Source organism: Periplaneta americana, chromosome 4 (assembly GCF_040183065.1).
Source record: "Periplaneta americana isolate PAMFEO1 chromosome 4, P.americana_PAMFEO1_priV1, whole genome shotgun sequence".
Taxonomy (NCBI): Eukaryota; Metazoa; Arthropoda; class Insecta; order Blattodea; family Blattidae; genus Periplaneta; species Periplaneta americana.
Window position 1 is genome coordinate 144068442 of NC_091120.1, and position 19009 is coordinate 144087450.

The following is a 19009-nucleotide window of genomic DNA, read 5'->3' on the forward strand; positions in this document are numbered from 1 at the left end:
TGCTCACTTTCAATGTAATTGTTCTCTACTTTCTTCACTAATCATACACTGATATCCATTCTTGGAAGAAGCGATTACAGAGTCGGCCTCTGCTTATGCGTAGCGTAGAACTTATAGATGAGTCTTCTTAGGACTTCCTCATCAAAACTGTTTACAGCTGCAACAATCTTCTTCTTCGGCTGTGATTTTTCGGGACTGGAGAAAGAATCTGCTGTTCTTGGCTCAATATTTTCCTCTTCGTTCCTCATTCTTGCCAAGGTTCGCTTTCAAATACCAGTGGCAGCCGGTACTCTTGCACACAAGCTTTTCAATGGAAATCGTATTCCATTTACAGCCGCTTCTGACAATTTCCATACATTGTATGCTATTTCATGTCCTTGACTATGAACTACTCTGATTTCACACTTTTAGACAATGCCATAATGAGGGCGCTCAGAAGGACTATGTTTACAATATTAGCAATAGCGGTAGTAGCAGAACGATCTGAACACTCGGAATGCTAGTAAGCAACTAACCCAACACCCAGTTGAGTGTGAGGGCGAGTCCAGGCAAACGAACTAAAATGCGTCCCTCGCGCTGGCGCCATAACTTCTCGTCCGGGCTCTACCACCTTAAGTGGTTCACCCTTCTAATTGGACCACTCCCTCAGTTTATATTGTTACTGTTTTCATTGAATTGGACATTCCCGTTCCTACCGTTATTACTATACCGTTCTCTAGCATTGCTAGAATACCGGTTTATATTGTTCTGTACATTATGGTTATATGGCGGTGGACTATTACCACCCGCATTACCTGGCCTGTCCATCCAGTTATGAGTATTATTATTATTATTATTATTATTATTATTATACACTCTATGGGGTCGGGAGGCTTCACCTGCCTTCCGCCCCAGGTTTGTCACAGTTCTCACATTATCCTTTCCTAACCTGTCAACTGTCCCCTACTTTACATGCCTCGTGCCTTGCATCTGACATGTCAAAAGCTGTTACCAATGCTAGAGTTCCTCCGAAATCTCGGGGATTAGCGACTATCATATTGTGTCTGATGTTTTCAGGATAGTGTGATATCACTAAGCGGATGAGTTCTGAATCCGGGATGGGCAGATTCAAACTCTTCCCTTTACGAACGAGGTCCAAGAAGTAATCAATCATTGACACCCCCTCCTCACATCGTATCGACCTTGTGTGATCTCTGCCCTCAGCTGTTGCTGACGCCTTGGACCCCAGTACTTGTTAGATAATTTTTCTTTGGAATCTTCATACAGGACGTTGTCGCCTAGCGCGACTAACACCCAGTTATGGGTCTCCTCCTCAGACTTTTCTTCACAATGGTCATCTTTAAGTCGTCGGGTACCCCTTTTAATTGAGAATACTTTTCTAATTCGCCAATGTAATTATGAGGGTTCGTGAACTCCTCTTCATCGAAAATCGGGTACATTAATTCATTGATTACGTGTGCGGGGTAGTTCAGACGACCTAAAGATGGCCTATCGCTTGCATGCGATGGAGAAGCGTCCGCGTGGCTCGGGGACACCTGGTTATCTCCTATCCTATCACTATTATTGACGCTTGACATCACACTATTCCCCGAAGCGACACATCGGGTCCTATCTGTGGTGCTAGGAAGCGTTTGTTCCGAGGCGTTGTCTATTCCTTCATCATGGGCGTTATTATCCTCCATTCTCGCCTGTAACCTACTAATTTTCTCGCTTAATTCTGTGATATTGTTTCTCTCTTCCTTGTCCCTATTACTTATCAGCGCCTTCGGACTGCCCGTTTCCTGGCCCACAATGTTAAGTCTCATCTATCGTGTGGTTAAATTCTCTGACTTTATTGTCTACCTCTTCTATGATCGCCTCTCTGAACTCGCCGTTCTCCCTTTTTACATTGTTTTTAACTCTTTCTTCGATCTCTCCGATGCTATATACTAACCTCCTTTCTAACTAGTCGATCTGATCCCTGTTCTCCCTGGATTTTTCTATTAGCTGACTAATCTGTTCTCTGTTTTCTCTAGAATTTTCTATCATTTCATTTTTTCAACTGGCCGATCTGCTCTTTACTTTCCCTACAATTTTCTGTCAACTAGCTTCCTAGTTTCCTTTCCAATTGACCAATCTGTTCTTTAGTTTCTCTAGAATTTTCTGCTAGTTTATTTTCTAATTTATTACTATTCTCTATCAATTCATTTTTCAATTTATTACTATTTTCTCCCTTCTTTTTCGTCTTTATGTGAAAAAAAAATGTTCTCGCTAATAATAATGTGCTTATCACTTTTGTTAAAGATTAGATAACTTCACTGTATTTCGTACTTATGTTCATACAAAGTTAAATTTCACAAATATTTCAAAGCAAAGTACAATTTTTAAAATACCCTACCAATACAATTATTCAGCATTAAAAATATTTACTATTTTACACCCCATAATAATTATCAAAGAATTCTTCCATGCGTAGGCCTGTTGCCATTAAAATCATACAATCCATTTTTATTACAAATCTGTGAACATTTCTTTCCCTTAAGAATTTTTGTTTTATTACAGTATAATTTCTTAGCTCACTCCAAATATTTCTCATTCCTAATTTTCACATTAAATTGAACATGCATTTACAATCATAAAAATTGTAAGCCTACCTTTCCTATCATAGCCGTGATCTATGTAAAAATTTCGAATAACCGTATATAGAATCGTGCTTAATTTTATTTGGTTATAAAAGAACATATTTAAAATTGTCACTTAAAATTTCAACTTCATTCTTTCAACTATATAAAAAAATCTTAACATAGTTCTCATTTTTAACAATGGATTGTTTCTACTCTTACAGTATTACAAAGCTCTCACAAATATTAGTCAATTTATGTCTAACATTACTTGTTATTTGTCGATACGCATCTTAGTGTATAAGGTATGAAACATTGCATTGCTAATGCAATACGTCTTACATTCTAGTAAGTGTGGACTAAACGATGCTGCCTCATAAATTAGCAGAGAGTTTGTATTTCTGATTCTAACATTATTATTTAATGTTATGACACTGTCTTGCCAAGTCTAATCCATACATCTCCACTCAAGATTATCTTGAGTTGAAGGGCAATAGAACGAGTTTCGATTTCAAACTGAGGTATAAGAATCAAGTTCGCAAATATATATCCAAAACTTCGGAATTTTCAGACTCTCAACAAAGTTTAACTACACAACACAAATTGTTCTCGAGACGAAAAAAAGTGTACCATAAACCAAGAATAGTGTATTATAAACAAATAATAGGCCTACTCTATTTTTAATTCTAGCAGACTGAATTCCGTGTGTCTGAATGAATGGTCTCAAAACGCATCATCTAGTCTTTTCAATCTCCATTCTAATTGCAAGCAAGAATAGGACGTACACAGTACACTTTACTTGTCCTCCTGTTTCAGTCTCAAATTTGTTCGATTTTTCACTTCGATTTTCTCCAGATTATCCTTCTATTTGGCTTTCGTCAGACCTGTCTACAGACTGGTAAATATTTCGATTTGGTATTCTCCTAGAGATGTCATCTTTTATCTAACAATGAGTATTCTTTAACGATTTAAACTAGTTTCCTTTCACTTTGTGCAGAAACGCTCGAAGAACTCCCAATCGTAACATTTTTCGATTGACCTCTCTTATTTGAGAGTCTTCCTTAGGTTCGTAACTGGTAGAATGCCTCTTATTGTACTCATCTCCTGATAGACGTTTGGGAATTTTCACAGTGTCTCGACGGACTGCACATACTGATTGAACCTAGTTTTTACTGGCGTTTATTATTGACTTTTTTATTCCCGTCTTTTTCAGACTGTCCTTTACTATTCCTTTCACTTGATGCAAGCACGCTTGCGAATTTTTCAGAATCACTTCTATGTGAATGATTATGTGCGTTTGATGCAAGTTTTCTCGGAGACTTGACATTAGCGTCAATTTTCGAAGAGTAATTTTCCTCTGAAACGATATTAACTAATTTTCCTACAGTGTTCCGTAGAGACGAATGTTCACTTGACGTCAACTTGTTTGCAGATATTGTACGAGAAAACCATCGAGATGAATGTTTTGGACTTGATCTTAGTTTTGTTTCATAATTTTTACAGGTATCCTGTAAGGATGGCCATTGTTTACTCGACTTTATTTCCTTAATATGTACTTTCTCATTCTGAGGTAATAATTGACTAGGTTGTAATGCAGGTTTCAAAATTTGCTTCTTAACTATTTCACTGTAAGTCAGCTTCAATGAAACATTTTCTTCTTGCAACATACCTACATCGTCTCGAGACGAAGTTTTTAGTTCAGTGCAAGGATTAATATTCTCTGTTCTCTTCTTACGATGGACTTCAAGGATTTTACCAAGATTTTTATCCTCAACATCGATTTTTGTAGGTTCTTTAAAAGATGAACTGTGATCTTCTATGCTTTCAACAGCACCTTTATTGTTAAGACCGTCAGTTGCAGATTGATTAAATGATGTACGACTTGTTCTTCTGTTAGGATGGTTTTCCGAGCCTTTATCAAGATTTTTATAGTCATAATCGTCAGTTGTACATGCCTCAAATGATGTATAACATCTTGTCTCTCTGGGGTCGTCGTCTTCCAAGCATTTCTCAAGATCTTTGACGATTTTAACAACATTTGGAGATTGTTTAAATGGTGTAGAACTTTTTCTCCTGTTAGAGTGGCTTTCCGGCCCTTTTTCAAGATTTTTATACTTGGAATCACCATTTGCACATGCTTCAAATGATGTAGAACATCTCGTCTCTTTTTGGGCTCCTTCAAAGTCTTTCCCAAGATCTTTGTCGTTACAGCCTTCATTTGGAGATTGTTCAAATGAGGTACAACTTTTTCTCCTGTTAGGATAGTGTCCCGGTTTTTTTTTTAGATTTTTATAGTATGAATCGTCATTTGTACTTTCTTCAAATGATGTAGAACATCTTGTTTCTTTTTGGTCGCCAGGAAAGTCATAGCCGTCATTTGAAGATTGTTCAAGTGATGTACAACTCCTTCTTCTGTTAGGATGGTTTCCCGGGGCTTTTTCGAGATTTTTATAGCAGGAATCGTCATTTGTACATTCTTCAAATGATGTAGAATATTTTGTTCCTTTTTGGTCGTTTTCCAGGTCTTTCCCAAGATCTTTGTCGTTACAACAGTCATTTGGAGATTGTTTAAATAATGTAGAACTTTTCCTCTTATCAGGGTGGTTTTCCGGGCCGTTTTCAAGATTTTCATACACAGAATCGTCATTTGTAGGCTTACACGGCTCAAATGATGTAGAACATCTCATCTCTTTGGAGACTTCTTTCAGGCCTTTCCCAAGATGTTTGTCTTTAAAATCGTCATTTGGAGATTCTTCAAATGGTGTAAAACATTTATGTTCTTGTGGCTTAAATTCTGGTGCATTATAGTCAACTTCTGTAGTAATTTGATTATCCTGTCTATCAACAACCGAATATTTTGTGACATCCTTTTCATGTTCTTTTGTGTCGTCCATGTGGTTATCAAGCCAAATTTGAACCTTCTCTCGGCTTGAAGCAAGATATTCTTCAAATTCTTCCGTCACTCCATTTTCATGAATTTCTGCCGTCTCTGCTTCCGTTGTTCCTTCTTCTCCCTGTACCTGATATACTGGGGACTGGTGAAATTCTTGATTTTGCAAATAACGCATATTGCAATTTCTCTGTGAGAGTATTTCTTGAGACGAATGAGAGTTAATATATGGCTGACCTTGAAAATTAAATGACTGGTTATTATGCAAATTCATAGCCTTACAAGTATCACATATTAGACTATAATTTACATGCATATCACATTGAATAGAATTACTGTATTCTTGACACGGAGAATGTTGGTTGTATGAATCGTTTTCAACCTGTCTATACACTTGAGATTGCGGGAGTTGGTAGAGGTTCTGGTCTACAAGTTGCGTCACCTGTAGATCATTCCGGTACCAAGATTCAGTGTTTGAGAAAGCGTGTACAAGTGGAATACAATAGAAACCTTGATGTTCTCCGTAACTGTCATGAAACTGGAGAGTTGCTTCAGCGCCATGTGTGGAAGTTGCTCGAGGCTGAGCATAAACATTTTGCCCGAAAGCCTCCGCTTGATGTTCATGGGGACCAGAAATATTCTCTTGAAGATCCTGACGTCTGTTAGGACTCTCTCGCTGGGTGTCACGCGGTGATGAAATTCTCTTCGGATGTTCCATTGCCACTCTTCTAAACCATCCTGTACATAAAACAGTGTCCTATTGAGACTTTCCTTTCTTTATATGTCACATTTCAGTTTCGTTCGTAACTACTAAATAAACGGTACCGGTAAATTGGTCCACTATTCCTTTTCTGGATTGTTCCGTTTTCAACAAGTAGGATCTAGGTAATTTCTAGAAATTTCACTGGAAAATACTGTACATAGATTTTCGTTAGTGATAATGCTCTTGTAAAACTGTCCTATTTTCTATTATCGAATAGATTTTCTGGGAAGGCCTATCATGTATTTAAAATGTCTCGACATAAACACTACTTTTCTATCAAATTAATTTGACACTCGCCGCTAACCGTTTTGTGAGTTTTCTATAAGCAAATTAAAACATAAGCAGCATGTTCACAAGACAGCTTGGAAGTCATTTGCATTTGCAATTTTTCAATAGTTTTGCAGAGATTGTCGCTGTGTTCATTGTGGCATTGACAGTTGTCAATCTATTATATTTCACAAAAGGCATACAATTTTGCTTTAGTGTTGAATTTTGATCCATTTCCTGCAAATGTTTCTGTAGTAACATTCCCTAATAAGACAACTGATACTGCATCAACTCAATATGCATTTTATTTTATGCATTTCCTACATCTTTAATATGTATTTTTTCGTTCATATGTGTTTACATTATTGGAGACAAATTGCTATATCGCTACCTTTAAATCTATCAGTGTAATAATGTTAAAATTGTACACTCTTGAGCATCAGTTATTCTTAATAAAGTGTGAAAGGGGCCCTATTTCCGTACATTTCAGAGAATTCCACTCACTCTTTGCCTGTGCTTTGTTTTCAAGTAAATAAATCCAATTATCTCTATTTTAAAATTAATTCATTATAGTAATAATACTTTTAAGTATTATTTAAACGCAAATAATTATGATGCTTTGAAATTTATCTAGTAAATGTCCGAGAATGGTAACATGTGTTCCTGTTAAGGGCACATATTTTATTACAAGTGTCCTCTTTCCGGACAATACATTTGAAATCTTTAAATTATTTATTAATATCCGTTATATAATACAATAAAGTGATTGTTACTCTTCAATTATAATTATCACCGCATTCTATATCTTTTGATTACATTCCCAATAAGAGAACGGATTTTTCTGATAGAACTAAAACTCTTATGTAACCAATCTCCGTCGTTGTAAATGTCGATTATGGTTAGTTTTTCCCAAAATTCCTCTTTTTTCCGGATTTATTGCAAATTATAAAAAGGTAAAATGTAGGTAGGTTATCATTTACACTTAAACATGTCATTAATGTTACGTCCTCCCCTCTCATCTGCTAAAATTGCAACACTGTTAGAAGCATTCAATTGCTTTTCATGGCCTAGTGTTTAACAGTAGTACCGACTGTTCGGCATTCTAAATGTTTTCAAGTTTATTATATAAGTTGTCCTCCTGTACTTTATCCAATAAAGTATAAAATTCTGACACGACCTTCAGATTCAAACCCTCCCCTCTGTGTAAAAAAGTGTCAAGAGTTTTAACAGAAAGGCTTCCTTTCTTTTCAGATGTCCTTTTAGTCCTTTCCCAACTGCACATTATGTTCCATTGTTGAATTTGTTACGAACTATATACAGAGAAATCTGTACATTCAGGTCACTTTCCAACATCTGTTGGTGTGAAAGGAAATCTTTTCCAAGAAGTATTCACTAAAAGCGAGACAAGTTTCTTTGCTAAATGAAAAGTCACTCGTCTTAATTTTCAATAATTGTAGGAGTCCGTACAAGTTCATGAGTAATTGACTTAGGCACAGTAGACCCTATTCTTTTTTGCTACTGGCCTTATAGATAATCCTTTCAGATATTGCTATTCGATTCTTTCTTTTATATCATCCTCGTAATTTCCTATCTTTCGTAGAGAAATAAGTTCTTGGTATCTTAACAAACAAATAGCCCATTCCATTCTATATTCTTCAGGCGCTACTCTACTTTCCACCAGACATTTCGCTTATTCCTGCAATTTCTTTCTCGCATGCCATTATTTCTTGTGAAGGAAGTGTTGTATTTATGATCAAATATAACTTAAGATTACCAGAAATTAAGATCGAATACTCCGTCATAGCTATAGCGAGTTAAGTGTTCTTGGTGGAAGAATTCCGCGTGTGTAAAAAACTTTAATACTATAGGCCTATTAACTTTATACAAGTTGAAAAAAAGACATTCCACTATCGAATGAAGCGCTTCACAATTTACAAAGCCAAATTTAAATAAATATACCATAACTAGTATTAAAAAGACCTTGTAAATAATACTGTATATCCAAATAGAGTATTGAGAGCCTTCGTAAAACATACTACGAATTTTCTTATGCGTTCGATACAATCCAAATTTTCCAAAACATTGATCTCCGTATCTGTGCATGTGATATTTCACTATCTTTCGAATTTCTGTGTTTAAGTTCATCAAATTTAAATATTATTGCATTTGAAACAAAACTTTACCTAACAAGTGTTCAACGTGGTCTACATGACTGAATATGCAGCAGTATGGCGTTTATTATCTTTAACGTGACGTAACAGTCATTCAGTAAGTGTGATGGCACGGCGTGATCTTTTAGTAAGCTGCTCCGAGCATTTCTGCGCATCTCTCTAAAATATTTCTGTAAGAAAAAAAAAAACTGGTATGTTCAAATACATTGATCCTGGTGGTTTCGTCACCCGACTTCATGAACAGTCTTTGTCGCTATACCAGTTATATTTATATTCATATTAAGGCTTGCACGTTAGTATTTTTATATTGTGTGTAGTATATTTTAAACTTCAATGATTATTGCCTCGGGTCTAACAATAGTCACGAAAGGGAAATGCAATATTATATTTAATCAAAATTGTAAGGGTTGAAGAGACATGGTATAGACGATCGGCCATATTTTAAGATCATTCTATTAGATTACTTCCGTCATTCTGAATTTTTGAACGCCTGCAACAGGAATCATAGACTTTTTCAATACCTATATTAATAATAAATCTGTAGCCGAAATTTTTCTGGTAATTTTCGATTTTCCAAAAATAATTGGTCCTAACATATATAATTAACTACCCTGAAACCGAAAATCGCTTTTTTTTTTTTTAATTTTTGTTTGTCTGTCTGTCTGTATGTTTGTTACCTTTTCACGCGATAATGGCTGAACCGATTCCGATGAAAATTGGAATATAAATTAAGTTCGTTGTAACTTAGATTTTAGACTACATGGCATTCAAAATACATTATTTAAAAGGAGGGTTATAAGGGGATCTGAATTAAATAAATCGAAATATCTCGCTTATTATTGATTTTTGTGAAAAATGTTACATAACAAACATTTCTTTACAAATCATTTCCGATAAGTATTATTCTTTGAAAAATTTTGATTGGACTGATATTTAATGAGATAAATGAGTTTCAAAATTGAAATAACTGGCATCTAAGGCGGTGTAATAAAATAAACAAATGAATTCGTCTATAAGGGGCCTTGGTCAACAATAATCGAAAGCTATGAATCATAGCCTACAGAGAATGTTTCTGTGTTTGTATGAAGTAGTATCGGAAGCTAAATTAACCGATTTTTGTAATTAATTATTATTTCACCATTGGAAAGTGTAGTTTCTCTATATGGACATAATGCTATAATGTTATTACAATAACTTCGGAGTGAATTGAGGACAGGTAAGATTAAAATAGCTTCTTATGCACAAACAACATGATAGTCTATTCTGTGTATTCGTTTCCTGTATTTCTTAAAATAATGTTTATCTCAGAGAATTAACGAACCACAAGTGTGTATTGATTTAGTATGCAGTAATAATATGTTAGCTTAGCATTCCATTATTTTATAATCCAAAATTTAACTATCCTCAATTGAATCGTGTTAAAATACATAAAATACATATGCAATGCAAAAAAATTGGGTAATGAGCCAAGCAGATTATGTTGCGCTGTTGTAAAATAAAATTTGTTCCTCCTGAGATTCAAGAGCCCCCACAACAAATTAAAACCTTACTTATCGGTGTACATCCGTTATCAACACATTTTTTATATAATATAATATAATATATAATATAATATAATATAATATAATATATAATATAATATAATATAATATAATATATAATATAATATAATATAATATAATATAATATAATATAATATAATATAATATAATATATAATTTAAGTTATTTAAGTTATTTGAAGGGTTCAAAACCATAGTGGCCCAAGCGCCATTTACTGAATACGTAGAAAATAAGGGTTAAAATTAAGTTATCATAATTCAATGGAAACATATAGCAAGTAAAATAAAGTATACACATTAAATCTAAATGATATGTCAGTCTTCATTAAAGTATGGATGCATGTAATAAAAATTAAGAAACGTGTTAAAGGAATTGTCATTGCATCAAATGAGTGGTATCTGGACCAAAATGATCGCATTTTAATTATTTAAATACAATTTAAATTAAGTAACATATTAAACGATTTATCCTTCTATCAAACACGAATCTGCCCTGGATCAAATGTCCTATTTTAATTATGTAATTACTTTATATTTATTTCTAACGGGTGCAGCGGAGCGCACGGGTACGGCTAGTATAAAATAAATTCTGAGCTATTCTTAATGATTCCAAACCGCCAAATAACTACAAACATAGGAGGACGAACCGCCACGATTTTTGGATAGTGAATTGCTTCTCCTCGGTTCTATAGAGTTCGAAACCACCTTTAAGGTATACGGAAATTAGAGGTATATTTATTAGATATGCTTCCCTTCATTATTTTATCTGGGAAATGTTTTGGCTAATGTATTTCTATCTCTCAATGTGTACAGAGTACCATTCATCGGAGAATAACAATACAGTAAAAAAAAAAAAAAAAAAAAAATAGGCAAATTCAATATGTTGTCTATTTGTTACAAAAAATGGAATTTTACGAACATTTTGAAACAATATATTCTTAAAATACCCTAGGTACAAAAATAATTATCATTACAAATATTTGTAAGCAACCAAGTCTCATTTTTTATGAAAAAAAAAATACCATTCCATGCGTGCTATAATTAAATATGTACAATCCATCGTAATGTTATAAGACAAATATTATATTAACATTGTAGTGCATTAAAATGTATTATTTTGTTATTACATAAATTTTAGTTCACGGTGAACTTTTATATTATTTCTAATTTTCATACTGACACTGAAAATGCATTTACTATCATAAAAATTATTTTTCTATTTTATGCGTATCAAATATAAATAATTAAAATGGAAATATACAAAATTATCTTACTTCATTCATTTATAACTTAATATAGCGTACTAAAATCATCACTTAAATAATAGATTACGAAATGTTTAAATTTAATTCACATTATCCCGTACTTTTCTTAATCTCGAGTAAATGTTACGTCTACAACACTTGTAATTTTTACTGTAGAATTCAATATAAATTTTAAGATGTATATAATTATTACATTCGTTAGAAACTATTACAGCCTCCTCATTGTAATTAAGCCTGCAGGCCTGTTGACTTCTATTTACCACATTTTTATTTAAACATTCTAAATTCGTGTTACTTTTAAATATTAACTCAAGTTTAATTTACATTAATTCTCTGAAAATATAAAAAATTCTTTTTGATATAATTATCATTTTAAACGATGGATCCACTATAACGTTTTCAGAAATCACACCTACACGAACTATGTTAAATATTTGTAACTTGGCCATACACAACAAATCCTGCAATCAGAGTAATAATATGCAACTTTTTCTTGCTAATGCAATACGTCTTATATTGTAGTAACTGGGGAAACTAAAAAAAATGCTGCCTCAAAAATTAGCGGCAATTTCATATTTCATGTATAGGGCACAATTCTAATTCTAACAATAACTTCATTTATAAATGGAAGCATTGCTTTGTCAAATCTAATCCACGTACCTTCATCCAACGATAAATTTAATTTAAAAGGCGTAACAGAACGAGTTACTTTGATTTCAAATTTAGGTATGGAATCAAGTTCGCAAATATATTCAAAATGATCTTCGGAATTCTTCAACTCACAACCCAGTTGAACTACACAACACAGATTGTCACTCTCGAGGCAAAAGGAAGTGTATATCACGAACAGTGTATTATAAGCAAATAATACTCTGACACTGTTTACTTTTAATTCTACTCGGTCGCATTCCATAAACACATCTGAATGAACAGTCCTTAAATGTGTAATCTTTTGCTCTGCATCCCCCTTCCATCTGCAGGGATGTTGAGGGAGTGAAAATAGAGCACACTTCGCTTGTTCTCTCGTTTCAATCTCCGACAAGTTCGATTTCTCACTTCTAATTTCTCCAGATCTGTTTTGACTTGAACCAAACCTTTCTCCAGTCTGCTTGTTAATGTTTTTCTTTGCTTCCGATACATTTGTTGGTGTAGACATGAGATCGTTCTTAGTCTGGTCTTGCTGATTACTCTCTCCTGTTCTTGATGCAGAGAAGCTAGAAGATCCCTCAAATGTATCTTCTTTTAATTGATCTTTTTTAGAATCTTCTCGACGCTGCATTCGCGTGACTTCCTTAGTTTCATATCTTGCAGAATGTACCTTATTAGTCTCCTCGCATGATGAAATTACATTTGGGGACTTCCTCAGAAAAACTCCATTTGACTTTATATGCTGATTGGATCTAGGTCCTCTTGCAGGCTGGTCTTGAGTGACTTCTCTAGAGACATCTTTTTCAGACTGTATTTTGCTGTTATTTTCTTTTGATGAATGTACGCTTGTAGATTTTTTCAAATCAACTCTTTTTGGGTAATCATGCACGTTGGACTCAGGTTTCCTTGGAAAGTGACATTTAACGTTCTCTTTCGAGAATCCTTTTCCCTCTGAAACATTATTAGGTAACATTGATGCAACGTCCTGTAAATGTGGACGTTCTTCTGTCACAGATTCCTTTACAAGAGTACGAGAAAGCCTTTCAGACGTATGTTTCGGATTTGGTGTTTGTTTTGCTCCACAATTTCTCCGAACATCCTGTATTGAAGGCCATTTTTCATTGGAATTTATTTCATTAGTACATGCTTTCTCATTCTCAGATAAAGGATTACTAAGACGTAACGTAGAAGACTTTGAAATATGTTTCTTAAGGATTTCACTGTACGTCAGCTTCAGTGAAACAGCTTGTTCTTGCAGCGGATCTTCATGTTCCTGAGATAAAATTTTTGGTTGACCGCAAGATTTGATGTTCTCTGTTCTCTTGTCATTGTTTTCCAAGATTTTCTCAAGATTTTTATGTTCAATATCGTCATTTGAAGATGCTTCAAGTGATGAACTTGTTCTCTTGTTAGTGTGTTCTTCCAACTCTTCATCAAGATCTTTACGGTTAGAATATTCATTTGGAGATGCTTTAAATGATGTATATTGTCTTTTGCTAGAGTGGTCTTTCACACCTTTGTCGATACTTTTATCGCAAGAATCGTCATTTGTAGAGGCTTCAAATGAAGTACAACCTGTTTCCTTCTTAGTGCGGTCTTCCTTATCTTTGTCAAGAGTTTTATCGTGAGAATCGTCATTTGTAGATATTTTAAATGATGTACAACCTTTTCTCTTCTTAGTGTGGTCTTCTAGACTTTTGTCATGATCGCTGGTATTAGAAATTTCATTTGGAAATTCTTTAAATGATTTGCAACATTTTCTCTTACTAACGTCATCGTCCTGACTTTTATCAAGATTTGTATCATAAGAATCGTCATTTCTAGGCGCTTCAAATGATGTACAACCTTTTTTCTTTTTAGTTTGGTCTTCTAGACTTTTGTCATGATCGCTAGTATTAGAAATTTCATTTGGAAATTCTTTAAATGATTTGCTACATTTTCTCTTACTAACGTCATCGTCCTGACTTTTATCAAGATTTTTATCACAAGAATCGTCATTTCTAGGCGCTTCAAATGATGTACAACCTTTTTTCTTGTTAGTGTAACCTTCCAAACTTTTATCATAATCATTGTAATTAGCATCTTCATTTTGACTTGCTTTCAATAATTTGCAAAATTTTCTTTGATTAGGATCTTCTTCCATAACTTTTTCGAGCTTTTTGTCATAAGAATAGTCATTTGTAGGTGCTTCAAATGTTGTACACTCGTTTCTCATCTTACTGTTGTCTTCCAGGCCTTTAGCAAGATCTTTACTGTTAGAATACTTTGGAGATGCTTCAAATGATGTACATGTCCTCTTTTTGTAGTCTTCTTCCAGGCCTTTGTCAAGAGCTTCATTGTCCAAATTCTCATTTGAATTTGTTTTTAATGTTGTACATGTTCTCTTTTTAAAGTGGACATCTATGTCTTCGTCATGAACTTCATCTTCCGAATCGTCATTTGTAGATGCTTGAAATCCTGTACAACATTTTCTCTTGCTAAGAGTATCTTTTTTGCCTTTAGCAAAATCTGTATTTTGAGAATCGGAATTTAGAGACACTTCAAATGGTGTACAACATTCACGTCCTCGTGGTTTAAATTCTGGGGCACTATGGTCAAGTTTTGTAGCAGTTTGACTGTCTTGATTATTACCAACCGAACATTTTATTGTATCTTTTTCATGTACGTTTGTGTCGTCAATTTGATCATGAAGCCAGATTTGAACTTTATCTTGACTTAAAGCTAAGCTTTCCGCAGTGTTCTCGACCGTGACATCAAAGGTTTCTTCAGACGCTCCCGTCATTCCACTTTCATGAATTTCTGCAACCTCTGCTTCCGTTATTCCTTCGTCTCCCTGTATTTGATATGCCTGTGAATGTTGAATTTCTTGATATCCCAAATAGGGAACATTACAATTAATCTGTGAGAACATTCTCTCAGATGAATACGGATAAATATGTGGCTGACCTTGAAAATAAAATTGGTTGTTATATAAGTTCATAGCCAAACAAGTATCACACATTATACCATAATTTACATACTGAGGTTGATAATTGTATCCATGCAAATAACTTTGATTAAAACTGTTATATTCTCGGCACGGAAACTGATTATATGAAGCGTGTCCATAAGTCTGAGGGGGCTGAAGTTGAACCTGTGTCATCTGTAGATCATTCCCGTACCAACCTCCAGTATGCGAGTAAGGGTGTACAAGTGGAAAACAATAGAAACCTTGATGACGGTAGCTGCCATTAAACTGGAGAGTTGCTTCAGCGTCTTGTGTAGAAGATCCCCCAGGCTGAGGATCAACATTTTGTCCTAAAGCCTCCTCTCGACTTCCATTGGGATCAGAAATATTCTCTCGAAGTTCTTGACGCCCGTCAGAACTCTCTGGTTGAGTGTCACGTGATGGTGAAATTCTCTTCGGAAGTTCCATTGCTATTCTTCTAAATCATCCTGTACATAAGAGAGTGTCCAATTTTAAACTTTGGTTTCTTTAAATGCCACAGTTTCGTTCGTAACTATTAAATGAACGTAAATTTTGTCCATTACTTATTTTCTTGTTTATTCTATATTCAATAAATACTTCCTAACAATTCCACTGAAAAATATATTCTACATATACTGTACATTCCTTATAATGTTATAAAGCTCTTGCGAGGAACTTACATTTTTTTAATATATGTGCCTAGAATCAAATATTTTCGTAGGAAACTCTAAATGTCAATATATTAATTTGATTCTCTTGGTTGAATTGTTTCTATGTTCTCTACAATCTAACTAAAATATACATAATATATTAACTTCCACAGCTTCGAGCGTCACCTTGCAGTAGCTTTAGTTACTTTTGTGGCAGGAAACGAAATTTTAATTTTCAGCAGAGATAGTGGTTGTGATCGTTGTACTGTTCAGCATACTCATGTCCTTCCGTCTCTTATTTCACAAAGAATGCACTTTGTGTTCTAATATATATTTTAATCTCTTTGTTAATGTGTCTAATGCAGAACTTTGGATATCGATCCAGTAATACCTCATTCGTTTTCCATTGCTTTCATAACTTTAATTGTAATTGTTTTAAACATTGGGGATGTGTGATTGTATTTTTGCCTTTAAAGCATCAAAATAATGAACTTTTATGTTTGTATACATCAGATAGCTACTTTATTGTTAAAAATTGAGGAGCGTTTTTGCTAAACTCGATAGATGCACAAAACTACTTTTCTCAGAAAACGAGTTTTATTGTATACAAAGTTTTTGTTGTGGGAAGGAGATATTTCTAATTATCATCTACGCAAAATATGAACTAAGTTATGCAAAATCTGACTACATAGGGTGATACAGAAGCTAAACATCATATGATTGTGATATGCAATTCTTTTTCACAAAATTTTGCAACTATCGAGTTTAGCAAAAGCGCTCCTCAATTGTTTACGTTGTTCCTCACTAGTTTGTAACTTTGTAATATTTTACTTTGTATGTAATGGTATACATATTCTTATGTTACAGATAAGATCATTATGTTCTGGTTATGAAATTGAATTTTTAAAATGTTTCTACAGTATGTAACTATGCAATTTGTGAATAAATATATGATACAACTGTAATTAATTGGTCTCGTATTTTAATTAATTTTCACCTTTTAACGATTGAATTCCTACACATCCATTACCATTTACAAGCTCCACAGTTTAGAAAAATTTTACAAATTCCTACAGTAGTGTAAATAGCACACCAATGCTACAATGATATATAACATCGTACAAAGGAGGAACCAGATCACTAACCATGCTAAGCAGTTTCTAATTCGCTGTACTTTTTAAAAATCTTTCTTCTCTGCCAGTTTAAACATGAATAATTAAAGATAACGGTGCTACGATGTAATATCTGAAAACTAAAGGTTTTCAGAGTATGCTAATGTCTCGCTAGATTAATTCATTTGCAGTACAATAACATTTATTCTTTCTGAGTTCTTTTTAATCAGGCAGTACTGCATCAAGTGTGCTTCACTGTAACTACCTACTTTTTCACCTCCAGTAACATTTTAAATTTTGCTATACACAGTACCGCAGAAATTAAATTATATGGAGGGGGACATCTCAGACACGCAATGAAAAGTATTTTATATGTAAATAATGTTCCAGATGTGAAGATCAAACTCCTAATTTCAAATGAGAACTCACTTTGTTCTGTATTGTAATTATTGAGTTAGACATGCCTAGTAACTCTGATCACATATAAATATAACAGATTGGTTATCCCCATGTTAAAAACGATAACATGTGGAAGAGCACAACCATCAGGATCGCCATCGACCGCTAGATGGAAGCAAAGTTTCTTCATGCAATTCAAATGAGAGTTATAACGTGACTTTTTATGAAGTAGCCAGATGGCAGCATAGTGAAACTGATAAAAAGTTGTTGCCGTCAAAGCCTACAAGTCTGAGCAATCTGTTATATATATATATGGAAATATATAAAAAAAAAATCTGACGCACACGCTTCCTATGTCTAACATTCATAATGCTATCAGGAATATTGAAGATCGAAAGCACATACAAATACATTAAAAGACTTCAAACTCACTGTACACAATCTAGAGAATATGGAAATTTTAAGTGAATGTTATGGTGGCAAAAGTCGGAGTTATATTTCATATTAGTTTGATCAGTATTGTAGGTACCTATTACACCAACAATATTATTAGTACTACTACTTACTGGCTTTTAAGGAACCCGCAGGTTCATTGCCGCCCTCACATAAGCCCGCCATTGGTCCCTATCCTGAGCAAAATTAATCCATTCTCTATCATCATATCCCACCTCCCTCAAATCCATTTTAATATCTTCCCATCTACGTCTCGGCCTAGTGGTTTTTTCATAATATTCCAAAAAGGTAGAGCGCATAATTACTTATGAGTTTAAATTAAATGCTTAATCATAATATGCATGCCACATGAATTTTGGGTTAACGTATGCTTGTGAAAACAAAAGTTGAACATTAAACTGAAAATCATTCCATTCCCTCTACAACCCAATCTGAATATTAGCATATTCATTTCATATTTTTTATCTATTATCTTCAACCAACTGTGATATAGGCCTAGTGGTTTCCTTCACATTTCTGTATCGTCCACCACTACATTTATATACATTGATCACAATCTTTATTCGTCATGGCTTTCTCTAGTCTATTTTTTTTTCTCTTAACGCGCATGAATACAGTAGCAGTACAATTAATGGCATCTTTCACTCATTTGTACCCCGTCTCCAAATTCATAGATATGCAGATGGAAGTCTAGGAACACGACTATACATACTATGTTTCAAAACCCGAAAGCGGAGACGGACTTATAAATCAGCTGTGATAAGTCAATGTGTTTCTAAAGACGAAAATTCTTGCATGCGCTGTGATTTTTACGAATAAAGTAAACTGAACGGAATACTTAAATGAGGGGTTCACAACCAGAGAGGACCAAGTCCATCTGGAATAGTTCTGAGATATTGAGTCTTAAAGTTCCTGGCTCACGCTTAGCAACCTTCACATTCCATAGGAAATGCTGTCTTCTGTGGAGTAACAAATGAGTTATGGACTTTGTTTGTTATGGCAATGAATAAAGCTAAGTTTTCTTCATCCGAAATTGTATTAATCCACAAACTGACCACTGGCAGACTTTGTCCACTCTGGTTGTGAGCCCCTCAAATACAACCTTGCAATTCAACATAAGTAGGCCTATTTTATTAAGAGTTTGTGAGTAACAAAGAAGAAATGAAATGTATCAACATATCCATAATTTAAGCTGAATTAAATTGCAATAAATAAAAACAAAATGCACTTGAACTTGGGCAGCACAAATATGACGTATGCTA

General features: G+C 34.2%; 1 protein-coding gene across 1 annotated transcript; it reads right to left on the reverse strand.

Moving 5' to 3' along the window:
- Positions 1-1842: 1842 nt before the first annotated feature.
- Positions 1843-15499, reverse strand: LOC138698246 (uncharacterized). The gene is made up of 2 exons (XM_069824039.1): positions 15376-15499; positions 1843-6228 (listed from the first exon to the last, which is right to left on the reverse strand). Exon 2 carries the CDS (start codon positions 6206-6208, stop codon positions 3770-3772), a length of 2439 nt encoding a protein of 812 aa, XP_069680140.1. The 5' UTR covers positions 6209-6228; positions 15376-15499; the 3' UTR covers positions 1843-3769.
- Between the last annotated feature and the right edge of the window lie 3510 nt (positions 15500-19009).